Below are 15,608 nucleotides of genomic sequence, written 5' to 3' on the forward strand. Positions count from 1 at the left end.
ATGGGAAAGGTGTGGTGTTTGCAAGATTTGCCAGTCACTGGTCTTCTGGGGGAGGGACCCATAGTGCCAGGCCTCATAGGGTCTGGCCTCCTAAGGCCAGGACTGAGGTAGTTCTGCCATAGCATGGCCTGGGGCAGATCTGCCATAGCATGGCCTGGGGAGGTAGACCAGGACTGTGCTATTAGCAAGTAAGGTAGCAAGAGTTGGTGCTGTGCTTGTTCCTGCAGGTAGCTATGTGTTTATGTTAGGGGCATAGGGGATGGAAATGGTGCCCAGCCAGCTCCTCTGTTCCTGGAGGAGTTCCCCCAGTGATCTCTGAGAGGAGGGAAACTCTCCCTCTGGTATGCCCCAGGTGTTTTTCAAACTGCCTCTCTGCTGTATCTCCTGGGTTGTTTGTTGTGCTCTGTCTTTAAGGGAGGGGACTCCATTTCCTTTTGCCCTCCTGGCTCATAGCAGAGCCTGCTGATTTTTAAAATTCCAGGTTTTAAGTCCTTCTGGTTGTAAGAACTCATGAAATTATACAGAAAAATTGAAAGTAAAATTGGGAAAAGGATAAACCAAATACCAGCCAATAGAAACCCTGTGAAGCTTCATTGACATAAAACAAAATAGTTTTAATTTTTTAATTTGTTTTCCTATCATGGTTATATTTTATGTTTTGAAACATGGAAGCATATTTCATTTATTTATTGTTTTAAATGTTTTTCTTTTTTTTTTTAAGATTTTATTTATTTATTCGTGAGAGACACACACACACAGAGAGAATGAGGTAGAGACACAGGCAGAGGGAGAAGCAGGCTCCATGCAGGGAGCCTGAAGTGGGACTCGATTGGGGTTCTCCAGGATCCTGCCCTGGGCTAAAGGTGGCGCTAAACCGCTGAGCCACCTGGGCTGCCCAGAAGCATATTTTAAATACCCTTAAGGCATTCGTTTATTAAAACATTCTCTGCCAAGATTTCACATTAGCTTAAAATTCAAATCAGTCTTTACATTTCTCTACTGAGGACTCCACCTCAGTGTATGACATAAAAGCACCTTCTCCAGCAGTGTTACCAGCGTCCACATGGTGAGCCCCATGGTCAGCCTCTCTGTTCCCCAGGTGACCCAGCTAGATGTTAATACTACTCTGCTCCAGGGAAAAAGCTCCTAACTCAAACTCATTGGAAAAGGGGTGGAACTCCTGCAAAGTGCACTTTTAGAAGAGGTACTGTTTGCTCATGAAAAGAAACCCGTGAGTCCTCTAAGAATAATAAAAGGGGGTATTTTACAGTTAAGCACATGATTTGGAGTGAAGAATTCAGATGTTGCTCTGCTGGTCCAGGCTGTTAATACTTTTCTTGTTCCTCCTGGGGCCCCCTTCATCAGGTATCACAAAGCCTTTATCTGTGGCATAGAGAATGTCCATGATCCTCTGCAATACAGGATTGTTTTCCCCTTCATTCTCCTGGCAAATCAATTCAATGTTTCTTAGCTTTCCAAAGTAGACCTCTCTCTCTTTCTCCAAGTCTTCAACGGCAAAGTTTCAATACATTGACCTGCTTCATCAATTCAGCTGCTTTGTCATCCTCGTTGCCCACACCAGGATTCTTTTGCACCATACCCAGGCTAGTCTTAGGGGTTGCAGTGGGCCTCTGTGGAGCTGCACTGCAGGAGCCAAGAGGTTTCTTTGGTTTGTTCAGAGCTGGAGCAACAAGGGAGGGAGCCACTGCGGTTTCTTTTTCTTTTTCTTTTCTTTTATTTTATTTTTTAAATATTTTATTTATTTATTCATGAGAGGCAGAGAGAGAGAGAGAGAGAGAGAGAGAGAGGCAGAGACACAGGCAGAGGGAGAAGCAGGCTCCATGCTGGGAGCCTGACACGGGACTCGATCCCAGGTCTCCAGGATCAGGCCCTGGGCTGAAGGTGGCACTAAACTGCTGAGCCACCCGGGCTGCCCACTGCAGTTTCTTGACTTTGTCTGGCAGCTACAGTGTCATAGTCTTTTCCATTATAGCTTGCATCAAAAAAACTTCTTGAACCATTGAACAAATTCAAAATTGTCCTGAAACTTTCCCTTTACTAATTTGTCCACAGGAATTATTTTGTCAACACCCATTCTCTTAAATCCTGCTTGTAGTATTGTGAAGTTCTGGATGTGTTCATGCTCTAGTTTAGCCTGGAATTTTCACTTTCTTCAAGGCAATGGAGCCAGGGAAAAGCATATTCATAAACGACAATAGGCAGCCCCTGAGCACAACTGTTCGATTTTTGTCAGATTTAGCTGCAGAGACTCATTGATGCAGGCCAGCATGTCATGTTGACTTAGGTTATCACTGGTGATGGACTTCGGCTCTCAGCAGGACCGTGTCCACTGCCTGTGCCCGGCTTTGGTCCCATCTTCATCTCGTTCAAATCGCCCGACCCAAAATAGTTTTATTTTTTAAATTTCTAATTTTTTTCTGGAGGATCCCTGGGTAGCTCAGTGGTTTAGCGTCTGCGTTTAGCCCAGGGCATGATCCTCTCTGTGTGTCTGTCATGAATAAATATATAAAATCTTTAAAAAAATTTTTTTAAAAAATTTTTTTCCAAAATAGGTTTTTAAGTGGATTCTCTGTGGACAGAGAATCTCTAAATGATGATGAAAGGTTTTGTGCACCGGGAACATATTACAGTTCTAAACTTTTACATGACCAGTAACATTTGTTTATGCAAAAATATGTTGGGCAAAACTTGACAGAATTGCAAAGAGAAATTGACATCATATAAGATACCTTAATACCTTTTAGTAGTGGATTGGTGAAATCATTTTTATTTTTATTTTATTTATTTATTTTTATTTACTTTTTAAAAGATTTTATTTATTTATTCATGAAAGAAACACAGAGAGAGAAAGAGAGAGACACAGGCAGAGGGAGAAGCAGGCTCCATGCAGGGAGCCCGACATGGGACTCTCTGGGATCACACCCTGGGCCGAAGGCAGGCACTAAACCGCTGAGTCACCCGGCTGCCCTTATTTTTATTTTTAAATATTTTATTTATTTATTCATGAGAGACATAGAGAGAGAGGCAGAGGGAGAAGCAGGCTTCCTGCAGGGAGCCCAATGGGGGACTTGATCCCCGGACCCCAGGATCACTACCTGAGCCAAAGGCAGATGCTCAACCACTGAGCCACCCAGGTGACCCAGGTGAAATCATCTTTAACAATTAGTAAGGATGGATGGTCTCAACAAATGAAAAGGGATACACATTCTTTCAGATGGGGATAAGCCATTTATGGATATTGAGCATGTAGAGGGTCATAAAGCAAGCATCAACACATTTCCAAGAACTCCTATTGACCACATTCTCTGACCACAATGCAATCAAGTTAGAAATCAATAACAGAACATAGAGAACCCTATGCATTTGGAAGGTAGGAGATATACTTCTGCATAATTCATGGGTCAACAAGAAATCATAAATTTAGAAACTGTTTAAGCTGACAGCAAAAATGCTACAAATGGAAGTATATGGGATGCCATAAAAGGGAAAAAGTTAACCTTAAATGCTTACATTAGAACAACAACAACAAAAAGGCTGAACATTGCTGAGCTTAATGACCCATTTAAGAAGTTAGGAGAAGAAAGTAATAAACTGAAGGAAAGCAGAAAGAAGGAAAAATAAAGAGCTGAAGTGAAAGGTACAGAAAACAAATATTAACAAAGTAAAATGCTGGTTTTTGAAAGAATGAAATCGACAAGCATGTGGCCGGGCAGCAGGTCTAGAAGTCATTAGTGCTGATGGACGCAGGAGGACAGCAAGGCTCGTGAGTGATACCTTTAAGAAAATGGGAACAGGGGATCCCTGGGTGGCTCAGCGGTTTGGCGCTTGCCTTTGGCTCAGGGCGCGATCCTGGAGTCCCGGGATGGAGTCCCACGTCGGGCTCCCTGCATGGAGCCTGCTTCTCCCTCCTCCTGTGTCTCTGCCTCTCTCTCTCTCTCTATGTCTATCATAAATAAACAAATCTTAAAAAAAAAAAAAGAAAATGGGAACAGATGGGTTACCTCATGATTTTGAACTCAGGGTGAGGAGACTAGCGTTTCTTGCAAAGAATTTGAAGATAAATTAATGGTAGATGATGGAAGACTAAACACATGAAGAAGTGACAGCTGGGGGCCCGCCAGGGCCCTATAGGGAGGGGTGGCAAGGCCCTGGGGGGTTGTCAGGGTAGGGATCAGTCAGGACCATGCCGGATGGAGAGGTGCCCAGGGTGGGGGCTGGCCGGGGGGAGGGGCGCTTTCCTGGAGGACAAGGGTGGGGGTTGGTAGTGTCTGGCATGGACAGTGGAGTCAGGATGAGGAGGCCGGGCAGCCGGAGGAATGGATGGTGAGGGGCTCCTGCGGGGGGTTGGTGCCTCACAGAGACCTGAGCGAGAGGTTAGGGGGAGCAGGGCTGCCCCCCAGGTCAGTGTTCCTTGACTCAGTGACTGTCCCCTGAAAACCGAGTCTACAGGAGGGTTCAAAGATGCGGAGGATGGAGGACACTTCTATGGGGAGGCCGCCCTGTCACTTCCCTGCGCTGCAGGCTGTGCTCCCCACTGGCTCACACTATCAGCTTCACCAACCGAGGTGGGGACCACTCTTCCTCCAGGCAATTTGCAAATAATAGAAGAAAGTACACGCTGTTCTCTTTTTTTTTTTTTTTTTTTTTTTTTTTTTGCTGTTCTCTTTTAAAAACTGTTTACCCTTCTTAAAAAAGCTTATTTCAAAAAATAGCATTTGGGTCAACTAATTTATAGTATGATAAATAGAACCATCAGGTGCACAAGTATAATGAACAAATCTTAATTATTCATCACTAAGTGTGTTAAGATGTTTGCAGTCTATTATATGGTTACTTTTGAAGACAACTTTCCTTTCAATGTGCTAATAATAGTAGCGCGCCCTATTTCTAGCAAATGGTTTCAGGGTACCAGAAGATGAACCTCTGTCGCCATTTGAGAAACCTCATGTCTGCTTTTTATTTTCTGTTGTATCTTTCCTTTTGTATATTTCATTTTTCATTTATTTATTTATTTATTTATTTGAGAGAGCACACACAAGCCGGGGGAGGGGCAGAGAGAGAAGCAGACTGTCTGCTGAGCGGGGAGTCTGATGTGGAACTCGATTCCAGGACCTTGAGATCATGACCTGAGCCGAAAGTCATGATGCTTAACCAACTGAGCCACCCAGGCGCCCTTCCTTTCGTGAACTTTGATTTTGTGTCTACGTTAAGATAAAGTTATTTTTAAAAAGAAAGCAAATGGCTTACTTCTGTAAAAAATGTTTTGTAAAGTTTTTAAAACCTCTTTTTATTATGGAACATTTCAAGCACCTCCTCGGTACCTAGCTTTGTCACACCAACCAGTCTGCTCTTGTAGTCACAGGGCCTTCTCCTGGTGTGTCCTCTCCTTAAAGGGACACAGTTGTTGGAGAAGGGCCCTCCCTACTCCAGTGTGACCTCACTGAGCTTGATCACATCTGCAGCGACCCTGTTTCCAGTTAAGGCCACGTTCTCAGGCACTGGGGGTGAAGACTTCAGCAAATCTTTTTTGGGAACACAACTCAACCCACAGTAGCTGTTTAGAACTGGGGTTAAGAGCACGGGCTTTGGAAGGAGGCCTGTTATCAAGTCCCAAAGTCCTCAAATTCCAAGTGGTACCAGCTTGGCCAGGTTACCACTTTTTTTTTTCCCTAAAATATTTTATCTATTCATGAGAGAAACACAGAGATAGGCAGAGACATAGGCAGAGGGAGAAGCAGACTCCCCGGAGGGATGATCCCAGGAACCTGGGATCACAACCTGAGCCAAAGGCAGATGCTCAACCACTGAGCCACCCAGGCGTTCCCCAGGTTTCCACTTCTGTGCCGACACCGACTACCTCAGATGCTGTGTGAGGATCCGAGACCACGTGTGCCGGCCCCGGAAAGTGCCTGGCAGGAAAAGCACTCAATAGTTTATAGCTTCTCCTCCCCCCTTCTTTTCCTGTGCATTGTTGTTATTTGTAGCGCTAGTAATTATTAATAGAATGTGGGCAAGATAGGCCTCATCCAGAAAGTGAGATCTCAGTGAGATTTGAAGGTGGTGAGGGAGGTGGCTGAGCTGAAGTCTGGGGTGGGGGCCGGGGGGCCGTTCCGGGAAGAGGAAATAGCTGGAACTTAAGATTCTGTGATGTTGCTCTACTTTTTTCTGCTTGCACACTAGAGTGTAAGCTCCTGAGGGGAGAGGTCTGTCATGTTGGCAGACGTGGCCCAGACCCCGTGGATAGTGCCCAGCAGGCCCATGGTAGGTTCTTGGTGCACAGCAAAGTAGTTGTTAAATAAATTAATATTGAATTCTAATTGATCCACATGAGACAAGTCTTCTCTTTGATGGGGTCCTGAGAAGTAACAGGGATTTTGCCATTCCAGGCTGGTTTCCTGGCAATCTCCCGACCAGGGATCACCCACCTGCCCCCTCCTTCCTCTTGCCACTTCTTTTTTTTTTTTTTTTTTTAATAAATATTTATTTATTTATTTATGATAGACATAGAGAGAGAGAGAGGCAGAGACACAGGAGGAGGGAAAAGCAGGCTCCACGCCGGGAGCCCGATGCGGTACTCGATCCTGGGACTCCAGGACCACGCCCTAGGCCAAAGGCAGGCACTAAACCGCTGAGCCACCCAGGGATTCCCCCTCCTGCCACTTCTGATTGGGAGTTATCCCAAAGGCTGTTCCTCAAATGGCACTTTTTTTTTTTTTTTGGAAGTTTCTGGAAATTGTTTCAGCTGTTATAAAGGAGACAAGACACAAAACAGACAGTACATGGGAATTCTCAAAATATCATGGAATGGCTGCTTCTGGATTTTAAGAAGTTCAGGGATGAGCTCATCTGATCCTCTGCGCCTTGGAGGGGCTGTCTTGGTGCATGTCTCTCTGCTCTTATCCACTCCCAGCTCCCTGGAGCCGGTGTTGCTTTTTCTCCATTCTCCTCCCCAGGGGAGGGAGCTTGTCCCTCGTGCTGTTCATGCTCTGCCTGGCAGCCCCTGGCACCTCAACCACCTGGGGCAGCCCCGCCGCACCCCACCCCCCCCCACCCCCCGCCCCGAGACCTTGCGACCATGGGTGTGCACGGCCCCTCGTTAGAACAGGAGCAGGGCGCTCGCCCTCCGGAGCCTGCCTTCAGCATTGTCTTGTCTTCTGGAATCCCTGTGTCAGAACTCAAATATGAAGGCTTAAGGTAGAGACGGCCGCCCCTGAATTTCTGGAGGACACTCCATGTTCTGTGGCGTCTCTTCACCTTTAGCAGGTCCCCTGGCCACTTAGGGGAACAGGTTCGGGTGATTGGGCACGTCACCAGCCTCACGATCTTCGATCATCGTTGATGTCCTGGCCTTGTCCAACCACTCATCATCAAACATTGGACAGACGTTCACGACGCACCCCTCAGGCCCAGAGATGAGCCCGAGTAAGAGTGTGCGGATGAGTAGGAGCCAGTTGAGGGACACAGTGAGGACAACGCCGGCCACTAACACTTGGGGCCCTCCGGCGCTCAGGGAGAAGCCTTACAGGTAACAGGACGCGCGCACGCACGCATTTGTCCATCTCTTTAACAGTGCCCAGGGAAGGGCCAGGCCAGGAAGGGGATTTTCCAGCAGTTTCCTGGTGTGCACGGCGGTGCTGAGAATCGCATCTGACCCTGGGCGCCACCGTCCGCTGTCCAGGAAGGAGCAGGGTGGAACGGGCCGTCGGGAGGCCGTCGTCCGTGGGCCGTGGAGAGTCCTGGGAGTCCTGGGGGCCTCCGTGGTGCCGCGGCGTGTGACTCGGGCCTGGAGAGAGCAGCTGAACATCTGCAGGTGGGAAGGGAGGTGGGGACCAGTCAGGCCGGTGGGCACGCGGGCAAGGCCTGGCCGGGGGCGTGCGGGTGGAGAAGGCGGCGGGGGCCTGGTCCCCACTGAGGGGCCCCTGCTGGTTTCGGAGCAGGGAGATGAGAGGAAGAGAGGTTCCGGTTCCTGAGGGCGGCCCTCTCCCCATCCCCCCCGGCCAGGCCTTGCGGCCAGAAGGGAGGTGACACCACAGCCCGGGTGGCCTCGTTGGCCAGGGAGCATATTCAGGGGGCTGCCACACTGGAGAGGGCCTCGGGTGCGCCTGTGCCACGGGCAGGGGGAGCTCTCCATCCTCAGATCCATGCCGACCTGGAGGTCGTCAGGCCGCCTGGTGGCAGTTGGAGGTCCCACTGAGTCTTTAGAGCTGAGCCTGTGGCCACAAGCAGCCCAAGGCTTGGCTTTGGGCCATTTCTTCAGTCTCCTGAGGCTCAAATACACAGTTTGGAGGAGGTATGAAGGAAGGGAGGAACCTGGGCCTTCGGGCACAGGCGTGTGCGCTGGGCTAGGAGGGAGAGCTTCTGTGCCTGGAGGAGGTCAGAGCACTTGTCCCTGGGGTGGGAGGAAGGGTGGCTGGCATACGGGAGGTGGCTCTCGGCCTGTGGCAAATGGGCACCAGTGACCTGTGGCGGGGTTTCCTGCGTGCTGGGACTGTCGTGGTGGGGACTCTCCCATTGGCCTGGAGCACTGGGAGGGGCCAGGAGCTCCTGTGATGCGTGGGACCAATCCTGCATCTCTAGCTACTGGAAGCAGGTGCCCCTTTAGGCTCTGGTCTCAAAAGAGAGCAGGTGATTGTGATGTGGGATTTCGGGAGAGGGAAGCCCATTCTTGGTCAGAGCAGTGTTTCTGTGAGCCTTCCGGTTCGCATCTTCGAGTCCCTTGGAGGTGGAGGTCCGCAGCGTTGCCAGCACGCAAGTGTCTAGAAGGAAGTAGGTACCTGGCTTTTCTCCGACCTCCCTGTAGGAAGGATCTTCAGGATCTTTGAGAGCCAAGTGATAATCGTACCATGTCCTCGCTCTGGTCGGCATCTAAGGTACATTCTGTGCAGTGTGTTAAGTCCAAGAAGTAAGATCGGGCTATATCCACAATGTGAGGGGATTTTAGGGGTTTCCTATGAATGTGTCTTAAGTATGCTCCTTACATAGACTTACAACTATGCCAGTTTTATCAGGAATTTTATGTGAAAAACATGTGGAACCTGTTCTAGATTTCCTTATGAAAATGACAGTGAAACTTACTTTTCAAGTATTTCCCCATGGGTTGCAATTTTCTCCCGAGAGTGCTATTATGCAAAGCAAAATTCTCTTTTTGGTCAAAGAGCTTTGGAAATAAATTCTGTGGAACCTACCTGTGGATTATTTTGTCTCCCTTCCCAGAAAGGCTGCCTGCTGAATGTTTTTTCCCCAAACACAGATGGATCCAGTAAGGAAGTAGCAAATGTAACCAAAATACCCAGAAGATTCTAATTGTTTAGGGCAAAGTGTCTAACCTCACTACTTACATATTGAGCTGGATACTGTATGTCATGGGGCGGGGGAGGGCATCCTCTGTAGCCTCCACCCACCAGAGGCCAGTGCACACCCATCTCCTCACCTCTAGTGGTGACAACCAAAAAGGTCTCCACTTTGCCAGATGTCCCCTAGGGTCCCAAATCTCTCCTGGTGAACCAGTGATTTAAGAGGAGTGTGTCTGCACATGCAGGCGTCGGAAACACTGCTCTGACTTGCAGTATGGGCTTCCCTCTCTGGAAGGATTTCTGTAGGAGAATCAAAAAAGGTTATCGGGTCAACAAGCCTGTTAAATTTTCTTAGAGATTTGGGACGTAAAACAACGGATGCCCTCCATGTGTGGAACGATCTGCTCTTGCTTTTGTCACTCGTTGGTTCAGGAGCCTTGGGGCGCGGTGAGCTCCCCCACAGTGTGAAGGCCCCAGTGGGGCGGGCAGAGCTGGTGCCACAGGGAGCCCCTTGGGCCAGGGTCGCCTGCTTGTGAGCCCTGGGAGAGAAGGGAGCTGCATGCTCAGCCAGTGAGGTGCTTTCTCCCAAGCTGAAGCTTTTCCTGTAGAATCCTTTCTGCATCTGGCTGAAGTGCCAGTTTTCACCGAGAGGACACTCACTAGAACCCAGTTTTTTATCGCTGGCTGGAAAAGCCTCCCAGAGAGCAGCCCTTTGTCTGAGAAGTGGCCATTCCACTCAAGCTGATGCACCGAAGGCTTGCAGGTGTGTGGGGAGGAGAAAGGGTTAACACATTGCTTTGTAAATGGCCCCAAGTTGTTTTCTGAACACATACATACAGAATACACCTGCTCATGGTGTAGTCCCCACGCGTGTGTGCTACACAGACCTGGGCTGGATGGCAAACAGATGTTTTGAGTTGCAACACTGTGTTTGGTAGCTTTGTGCCTTTTTTCCTTTTCTCTCAACTATTACCTAAGTCACAACCATAGTTGTTTGTCTGGGAAAACAGACTCATATGCTCTCTATTTGTCCTAGTAGGAAATAAAAGAAGTTGATGGCTGGGCACAAGAAAATGTGCACATCAATTTTTAATTAAATACGTTCTATTTAATAATGGAGAGTGATAAAGTTTATGAATCAAGTCATTAAGGGTTCTTTTCTGATGATGGAAACAGGAAAATGAGAATTCATATTCTTCATTTGGGGAGAAACATCTAAGTGGGAAACAGCATATAGGTTTTTAATTAATGTGTGTTGAAATACATGGTGTTTTATTTTATTTTTTTTAAATTTTTATTTATTTATGATAGTCACACAGAGAGAGAAAGAGAGAGAGAGAGAGGCAGAGACACAGGCAGAGGGAGAAGCAGGCTCCATACACCGGGAGCCCGACGTGGGATTCGATCCCGGGTCTCCAGGATCGCGCCTTGGGCCAAAGGCAGGCGCCAAACCGCTGCGCCACCCAGGGATCCCCGAAATACATGGTGTTTTAAAGAACTTTAACAAAATGGTCGATAGTAAGATTTATTTTAATTTTTCAATCTGCCAAAAAAAAAACCCCAAACAAAAAAAAAAATCAAACTATACTCATATATATACAGTGTCGACATTTTCAGAGCACTTACATTAGGAAACGTTGTGTTTCTTTTCAATCATATGACAATACTGTATATGCCACAATAAAATTTACAAAAACAATCGCATCAGCAATCATACAAACATTATGATTTTACATTTCAATACACAAGAAAAAAATAGACATCTTCCCGGCACTTTTGTTTCCTCACACCCGCTGCCTGGTTTCAGTCTCACAGAACAGCTCTCCACACGTGCTTTTCAGAAACTTCACCCTTTAAAACCTAACAGTGGCTATTTGAGAAGTCCTGTCCTTTCCAGATCCAAACTTAAATGAGAAATTTGCCATTTAAAAATAACAACCAATGGTTTATTGATGGGTGTGGTGAAGCTTACCCACCACAATGTGTAAAAAACTGCATGAAAGTAGAAATAAATAAAGCTGTTGTAAAGCAGTTTTGTTTATATTATAGTTCAGAACAGACACTTAAACATAAAACTGTCGTTAAAGTTTTATAAAGTAATTATTTATATCCAAATCACAACTGTTCGACAAATCTAATGGAAACAAACTGATTTGGTAAAGGTCCAAAGACGCTCACGCCCCAGCACCGTGTGGCTCCAGCTGCCACGGGCCGCAATGGTGACATATCGCGTGTTCTGACATAAGGCACTAGGTCTGAATAGGCCATGCACTCGCCTTATGTCATATTACCTGTTACAGACCAGTGAATTCTTTGAAATGAAAAGTAATAAGAATTTCAGGACACAGTGCACTTTAATAACATACAGCATTTGAAATCGTTCAGACAAACGTCTGAAAACAGTCTTTAACGCAAGCCTGAATCTTCAAACACATAAACTCTGTTTCTTATGCTCAGTTTCAATATCACTGGAAAAAATACCCATCACTAAACCCTGATATACATTCTTAGCCATTTTACTGTCTCTGTCACGGTCCGTGTTCATGAGGCAAAGCGTGACCCCGAATCTGTTCAAGTTCTCCTCCAAGGGCTGCTCCACTCACAGTGGTCATTCTGTTTCTGCCTCCTTCTGTTTGGCACCTGTTGGTAGATGGAGAAATGAAAGTGTCAAAGCAACGTAAAAATATGTTGCAGCTGGGCCTGTCCTACACCCAGCAGGAGTGGTGCTCCGCCTCCTCCTTGGTGGTCTTCCCTGGGTTCTGCAGTGCCTTAGGAGAGAGAATGTTCTAGATGTTGGAGGTGGGGATGGGAAACGAGCAGGTGGCTCCAAGCTCCTCACCCCCACCTGCAGTCACAGCAGCTCAACTTCTGAAGCATTTGTTCTGTGCCTGTCACATTCTGGGAATTCTCACAGTGTTTCAAGCTGTTTCATTATTATACCTGTTTTTCATTATTATACCTGTTATCAGTGACTTTTTTTTTTTTGAATCTTGAGAGAGAGAAAGAGGCAAGGGGAAGAGAGGAGAGGGGCAGAGGGAAGCTTTCAAGTAGAATCCTTGCTGAGCATGGAACCTGACGCCGGACCTGATCCCACCATCCATGAGATCAAGACCTGAGCTTGACCAACTGAACCACCCAGGCTGCCTCTCAGTGAGTGATCTTTGATGTTACTATTGTGGTTGTTTGTTGTCACCACGTACCACACACATATAAGAGAGCAGCTTAATAAATGTGTGTGTTCTGAGTGCTCCACTGACTAGCTGCTATCCATCTCTCTCCCTTTCCCTGGGCCTCCCTCAGTTAACAACCCTATAGTGGCCCCTAAATGTTCAAGTGAAAAGAACAGTCAGTTGCACATCTTTTAGTTTATATCAAAAGCTAGAAGTGATTAAGTTTGGTGTGAGCCATGTGGAAAGCCAGGCCTCTTTTACCAAACAGTGAGCCAAGTTGTATGAAAGGAAACATTTTTTTTTTTTTTTTGGAAAGGAAACATTCTTGAAGGAAATTAGAAGTGCTACTGCAGGGGCATCTGCTGGCTCAGTAGGAAGAGCGACCTTTGGTCCTGGGGTCATTAGTTTGAACCCCACACTGGGTGTAGAAGATTACTTAAATCAACTTTAAAAAAAAGTGCTACTCCAGTGAACTCATGAATAATAGGAAAGAGCAACAGCCTTACTGCTGGTGTGGAGAAAGTGGCAGTGGTTCCGACAGGAGATCACAGCAGGAGATCACACACGTCTCCTTAGGCCAAAGCCTAATCCAGAGCAAGGCCCTGACTCCCTTCAGTTCTAGGACGGCTGAGAGGGGAGGAAGCTGCAGAAGGAAAGTCTGAGGCTGGGAGGCTGGTTAGGGAGGTGTAAGGAAAGCAGCCACCTCCACGACACGGAAGTGCAATGTGAAGCAGCAGGTTTTCCAGAAGACCTAGCTAAGATAACCAATGAGGGTGCTGCACTGAACACATTTTCAGTGTAGATGAAACAGGTTCTACTGGAAGAAGCTGCCAGCTAGGACTTTCACAGCTGGAGAGGAGAGGTCAGTGCCGGCTCCGAGGCTTCCAAGGCCAGGCTGACCCTCCCGTGAGGGGCTAGTGCAGCTGGTGACGAGGCTGAAGCTGGTGCTCGGTGACCATTCTGAAAATCTCAGGGTCCTTAAGGATGATGCTAAGTCTACTGTGCCTGTGTTCTCGAAATAGAGCAACGAAGAAACAGCGAGAGAACCGGACGAGGAGTGGAGCCGAGGGACTGAATGGCTGTGAGCTCAGCACCAAACGTGAACGGACGAGCAGGTGCTTCTCAGGGACGAGCCAAGAAAGTGGTTTCCCGAGTTGGCCTCTTCCTGGTGGACACACCGTGAAGACGGTTGAAACGACAACCAAGGATTGGGAGCAGGACAGCAGCTTAGCTGGTGCAGCCCCCGGGCCCGAGGACGGACTGTTCTGAAGGCGGCTCTCCGGGGGGTGCAGTGCCACCGAGCAGCACCGCCGGCTGCAGGGAAACCGTCCGTGCCGGGAGAGCCATCGATGCGGCAAACTGCACGGTTGGCTTGTTTTAAGGAATAAAACGAGACACAGCCGCCCGGCCTCCAGCGCCCACCACCCTGATGGGTCAGCCCCCGGCGGCGCCAAGACCCTCCACCAGCAGAAAGATCAGGACTCGCTGAAAGCTCAGATGGCGGTCAGCGGGTTTCAGCAATAAAGTGTCTTTCGATGAAGGCGTGTAGGTTCTAGTTTTAAAATTCCTTGGGCCCACTTTATTGCAATATTCGCTTTCATGCAAATGGAACCAAACCCACAGTATCTCTGAGGTGCACCTGTACATACTCATAAAAATGTTTTAAAAAGCATTAAACATATTTATGGATATTTGCACATTCACAACTACTCATATCTGGCTGGCGTATTTCCAAACGGGTTGGTAGGAATGCTACCACTTTTCTCACAGCAGCTTCTATTTTATCTTCAGGCACAAGAAAATTTTTGAAAGAGATTAGTGGTCTATAAAAATAAGGAGCTAAAAAAGCAGTAGCTCCTGCCATCAGACTATGTACTCATTAGTGACGTGTGTGCATATACTTAGGTTCGTTTGGACAGCCTAAGTTCTTCCAGCAGCTACTTCTAAAGAAACTCTTATTACAGCAACTCAGTATCCTTAACGGAAGACCGTGGCCATCAGCTGTGGAAAAGAATAACCTCTGGTGGTATCTTTTATTCGTGTAAAGATGGACACTTTCTAAAAGTGCTTCTTACCAATTAGTCTGTAAACACCCACCCAGCAGTGCAGCTCCCCAAGGGTGCGGTGCCTTGTCGTGCACAAACGGATCCATGCCTGGTTTTGGTTTCAACTCAGAGCACCTCAGGAGGGATGCAGGGCCTGTGGCAGCCTGCTTTCTCCATAGCTGCATGGGCAGGGGCTACACGAGGTGAGTAGCTTGCCCACACTCAGGTAGCTCTGAGGGCATGAGGGAGTCAGGTGAACCGGGCTGGACTCCTCGCCTGATGCTTACCCAGCACCGTCTCTCATGTGTGTGAACGTCTGAAGGAGCTGATCTGAGTTCCGGGAGAGTTCTGCTCCAAATGTTCACTCATAACGCAGTTATTAGGAACACAGAGCATATTCCCAAATAGTGTTCTACACACTATGTTGTAGAGAATTCTAATTCAACTATCTTTAGAACATTATTTCTATGGTAACGCACATTTCAAATTCCGGCTGTGGAACAGGGTTCCTCCCCACAGAGGAGTATTAGGGACTTGGAATTTTTAAAATATCAAATGTGGATGGAAATGTAAATGCATCCAGCCCAACATTCTCATTTTTTTTTAAATTAAAAAAACTTTTAAAAATTTAATTATCTGAGAGAGGAAGGGAGGTCATGAGCAGAGGAAAAGGGCAGAGGGAGAAGCAGACTCCTGCAAAGCAGGGAGCCCAATGCAGGACTCGATCCCACAACCCTGCAATCATGACTTGAGCCAAAGGCAGATGCCCATGGACTAAGCCAGCCACCACAGTGCCCTAATGAAAAAACTTAAAAAAAATTATTTTAAAGTAATCTCTATACCAGTGTGGGGCTTGAACTCACAAAGTTGAGATCAAGAGTCAGATGCTCCACTGATTGAGCCAGCCAAGGGTCCCAGCCAACATTCTCATTCTTATGGTCTGGGGCAGTAGGCATAAAGAGGATAAAGACCTTGACTTGTTTACTCTCGAGTTTGCAAAAAAGGAATCTTGGCCCCAAGACAAAGGAGGGCCGACATTCACCCTGATGCTGCTGGGCCAACATGTGCCTCGGCCGTGG

The 15,608-nt window shown here is 47.4% G+C and overlaps 1 protein-coding gene, 1 long non-coding RNA gene and 1 pseudogene across 13 annotated transcripts in view; 1 reads left to right on the forward strand and 2 right to left on the reverse strand.

The window, feature by feature from the left end:
• Positions 1 to 904: 904 nt before the first annotated feature.
• On the reverse strand, positions 905 to 7,354 carry LOC118350923 (microtubule-associated protein RP/EB family member 1-like; annotated as a pseudogene).
• A 270-nt stretch (positions 7,355 to 7,624) lies between these two features.
• Positions 7,625 to 14,111, forward strand: LOC125752621 (uncharacterized). The gene is made up of 3 exons (XR_007402581.1): positions 7,625 to 7,831; positions 12,310 to 12,464; positions 13,507 to 14,111. It is a non-coding gene; the product is annotated as an uncharacterized LOC125752621 (long non-coding RNA).
• Positions 10,826 to 15,608, reverse strand: part of PRKAG2 (protein kinase AMP-activated non-catalytic subunit gamma 2) — a 264,514-nt gene continuing 259,731 nt past the window's right edge. For all 12 annotated transcript variants that reach the window (XM_025452415.3, XM_025452404.3, XM_049094700.1 and 9 more), the window contains one exon: positions 10,826 to 11,954. In XM_025452415.3, coding sequence (XP_025308200.1) covers positions 11,923 to 11,954 — 32 coding nt within the window. In that variant the 3' untranslated portion in view covers positions 10,826 to 11,922. The remainder of the gene's footprint in view (positions 11,955 to 15,608) is intronic.

This window comes from Canis lupus, chromosome 16, assembly GCF_003254725.2.
Source record: "Canis lupus dingo isolate Sandy chromosome 16, ASM325472v2, whole genome shotgun sequence".
In the NCBI taxonomy this organism is placed as follows: domain Eukaryota; kingdom Metazoa; phylum Chordata; class Mammalia; order Carnivora; family Canidae; genus Canis; species Canis lupus.